The sequence below is a fragment of the Trypanosoma grayi genome (genome assembly GCF_000691245.1).
Source record: "Trypanosoma grayi strain ANR4 Tgr_300_V1, whole genome shotgun sequence".
Classification (NCBI taxonomy): Eukaryota; Euglenozoa; class Kinetoplastea; order Trypanosomatida; family Trypanosomatidae; genus Trypanosoma; species Trypanosoma grayi.
In genome coordinates, this window is record NW_008825919.1 from 8,221 (window position 1) to 11,736 (window position 3,516).

Below are 3,516 nucleotides of genomic sequence, written 5' to 3' on the forward strand. Positions count from 1 at the left end.
CCTCCCTGTTCATCACGGCCGCCGCAGCAACAACAACAACATCCGCAGGAACAAGGAGCAGAGGGTGAGTTCCAAATCACCTTCGCCCCTGGTGTCCCACGGGCGTACGCACTAGACGAGACCCACACCTTTCAATCCGCGCTTGACATGCACCACAGCATGGCCAAGAAGAGAAGGAAAAAAAGTAGCCGGAGCAACCAAAATGCGGACAGTAACTCTTCCACCGCTGGCGATCCAGGCATCGTAGTGCTACCGTGTGGTCACCTCCTGCACTTCCTCTGCGCTGTCCAGCTTTACGAATACAAAGAAGGAGCGACATGCCCCATATGCCGCCAGCCGCTCAAGAGTACCGCAGACTTTGTGCTCTTCTCCCCTCGCCGGTGGCCGGGATCGACTCCGCAGGGCATCCAAGTGGATGAGTGCACTAACACAAGTGATAAAGGCAGCGATGACAGCAGTGACGATGTGCAGTTTACCGGCGAGCGGCGTCTGGCCGCGGTGGACGCATACGAGCGCCTTATTCGGCGCAACACTGACGAACTGAAGCAGCGACGCCGGAACCTCAGAGGCCGCGAGCAGGACCTGGCGAGCAGCAAGGAGCAATTGCTGGACCGGTGCCTCACACTGGAGCAGTCGGCCGCCGACGCCCGCCGCCGGTGCGAGGTGCTAACGCAGCAGGGGGCAGTTGGACTTGAGCGATTGGTGGAACTCCGCAACGTGGCACGTGAGACGCACGCGTCAGTGAACCTCATGACCGCTGAGCTCGCGACACTGACGCGCCAGCAGGGCGTGCTTGACCGTCAACTCGAGAAGTACAGTCAGAAGCTGCGTTGCTGCAAATCGGGCCGTCGTAGTGACACTACAGATGGAGAGGTGGATGCACCGCGGGGAAGTGGTTCATCTGCACCCCTCCAGAAGCGGCGGCTGAGACGCCTGGAGGGTGGAAACATGCTGTCGTATTATGTCTCGCATAACTGAACGTGCGGGTGCTTGCTTGGCATATGCGCGCATTGGTAAAGGCAGCGAGGCCAAACTACACTGAGCATAGCCCGCGTTCTCAGAAAGGTGTTTGCTGTTGTTGTTGTTGTTGGTGTTTTCCGTTTGGTGCCGTGGCGTGTTCAGTGTTGCTGCACCGGGACGATTTATACATACATATATGTGTATGTGTGTGTGTGTGTGGCGCAGAGGTGCCGCAACCAGCAGAACTGGAATTCTTCCTTTTTCTTGTCTGTGTGTGTGTCCTGCTCCNTGTGTGTGTGTGTGTGGCGCAGAGGTGCCGCAACCAGCAGAACTGGAATTCTTCCTTTTTCTTGTCTGTGTGTGTGTCCTGCTCCGCCTCTCCCTCTCAAGGAAAGTATCGTCTTCTACGAGGGCCGTGTCTGTGTAGGATGCGCTTGTCTACCTGCCGCATATTCCTGTTCTCTGTTGTTGTCGTTGTTGTTGTTTTTTATGTTTCTTTGTGTGTCGTTCCGTTGTTGCTCCTTTCTTCGCTCGCGGGGAGAAGCGGCGCGGGTATGCGAAGTGTCGAACCGAAGAATCCATGCGGCGGTGGGTGCATCTGTGAGTGTGTGTGTGTGTGTTGCTGCCGGGTAATTGATGGGCTTTGTATGCACCAGATATGGCTTCATTTGTGTATTTGTTTGTTTATTTGTCTGCTTGTTTGTTTTCTGGGCTTTCTTCAGCGCTCGTTACGGGGACACCACAGAAGGAGGCGGTCATACATGGCTCGACCAAAGGACGACAGGGACGCGCGTCGGGAGGAGGAAGAGGAGGAGGAGGAAGAAGAGGAGGAGGAGGAGGAGGAAGAAGAGGAAGAAGAAGAGGAGGAATGGACAGAGTTGAATGAACTTGAGGAAATTGAAGATGGCCCCAGCACGTACTACGTGGGTGCGTTCAGTACCTTGCAGAGGCTCCAAGACGCCTTGGACGTCGTGAAGTACCGCGAGGACGTGGTGCTCGTCTACCCCGGCGCGTACACGGAGGCGCAGGTGAAGGTGGACGAGACGCGACTCGATGGCCTGCGTGTGATGAGCGTGCCGATGGCGATGGGGCCGAAGGGCGGGTACCGCAAGAAGGTACGAATCCCTAAAGACCAACGCCGCATGGGCCCCTGGTTTGCCCCATTCGGTAGCGATGCGCCCAACACCGAAGCCGTTACTCCCACCGCATCCGACCCGTTGCGATTCCCCGTGTTTGAGGGGAGGCTGGTGCTGCTCAACAGTGGGCCCTTCGCCCATCGCGATGGCGACGGTGGGGCGGTGCCGAAAGTGGCGCCCATCAGACACTACGATCCTCGCGAAGACGCCAGAGACGAGGAGGAAGACGAGGAGCCTGAAAAGGAGCCGGAAGCCGAGGAAGAAGAAGAAGATGCTCAGCAGCAGAAAATTAATATCACTCGTCTAGAGATGCAGGGTTTGTGTTTTCTTGGAGGAGCCTCTTTTGAGCCTCTCACTCGAGCCACAGTGCGTCACTGCGTGTTTGGGGATCGGGTGGTTGAGCAGCAGACCGAAAAGTCAAATGGGGCGGTGGAGACTACTCCCTCGCCCTCACCATCATCATCATCAGCACCGCCCTCATCCTCATCGCTCGTGACGACCGTGATGGGATGCCCCCTAACGGAGGTACAGATGGAGTTCTGCGTCATCTATGGACGCCAGCAGCACGCTTTATACGCTCTTCCACGATGTGCGTTGCGCGTGCTAAACTCCATTATTCTCGGCCCGCAGCTGGGCCTTGCAGCTCAGGTCGAGCAGGTTCAAGTTCGTGCGGCTCGCCATGCGCAGCAGAGTCCCATTCTCCGACTCGCACATCGCTGGAAACACATCTTGGATCAGGCGCAGATACCGACGACGACGACGTGCGAAGTGGGTGTATACCTGGATGACGCAGATGTAACGCTGCAAGACTGTTTCGTGGCGCACACCAGCATTGGCATTTTGCTATTGGGCGGTTGCGCCGGCACTCTGGTGAGTGCGGTTCGCACAGAGAGCCACAGCACCGTTGGCATCCTCCTCTCTGGTGAGAGTGGGGCGGCAAAGATCAAATGTTGTATGGTGCGATGGTGTGGTCGGGAGTGTCTGCTTGTCAAGGGCCCGGTGCCCCCAGAGCTGCCGAACCCCGTGCCTGCAGAGAATGATGCTGGGAGCCTTGCTGCTGCGTATACCGAGAATGCCAATGATGACGACGAAGAAGAAGATGAGGAGAGTGCGGTGAACGCCGTGCCGCGTCTAGCCATACCAGCGCAGCACCCCATCCTGCGCAGCAACGCCTTCGAGGGTAAAGTGCGTCTGGAAGAAGACGTCAGGTGTGGGGCGATGTGCGACAACGTGATCTACGTCCCGAAGGAGGAGGCCGCGGTGGATGATGTGCCGCCGCTGGTGGGCCCAGCAGCGGAGAAGCGGTTCGCGCTGAAGGGGTTTCACATCCACGTGCGGGGCAGCACACCGCGCGAGAACGACGATGACTAGATCATCGCTGGCAGCTATGGACAGGCAGCCGACGTCTTTTTTTTTTTTT

At 57.5% G+C, this 3,516-nt stretch overlaps 2 protein-coding genes across 2 annotated transcripts; both read left to right on the top strand.

The window, feature by feature from the left end:
- Positions 1-147: 147 nt before the first annotated feature.
- On the top strand, positions 148-978 carry DQ04_03001040 (hypothetical protein; the record flags this gene model as incomplete). The annotated part of the gene is made up of 1 exon (XM_009312415.1): positions 148-978. One exon carries the CDS (start codon positions 148-150, stop codon positions 976-978), a length of 831 nt encoding a protein of 276 aa, XP_009310690.1.
- Positions 979-1,721: 743 nt separating this feature from the next.
- On the top strand, positions 1,722-3,467 carry DQ04_03001050 (hypothetical protein; the record flags this gene model as incomplete). The annotated part of the gene is made up of 1 exon (XM_009312416.1): positions 1,722-3,467. The coding sequence occupies one exon, from the start codon at positions 1,722-1,724 to the stop codon at positions 3,465-3,467; it is 1,746 nt and encodes a 581-aa protein (XP_009310691.1).
- Between the last annotated feature and the right edge of the window lie 49 nt (positions 3,468-3,516).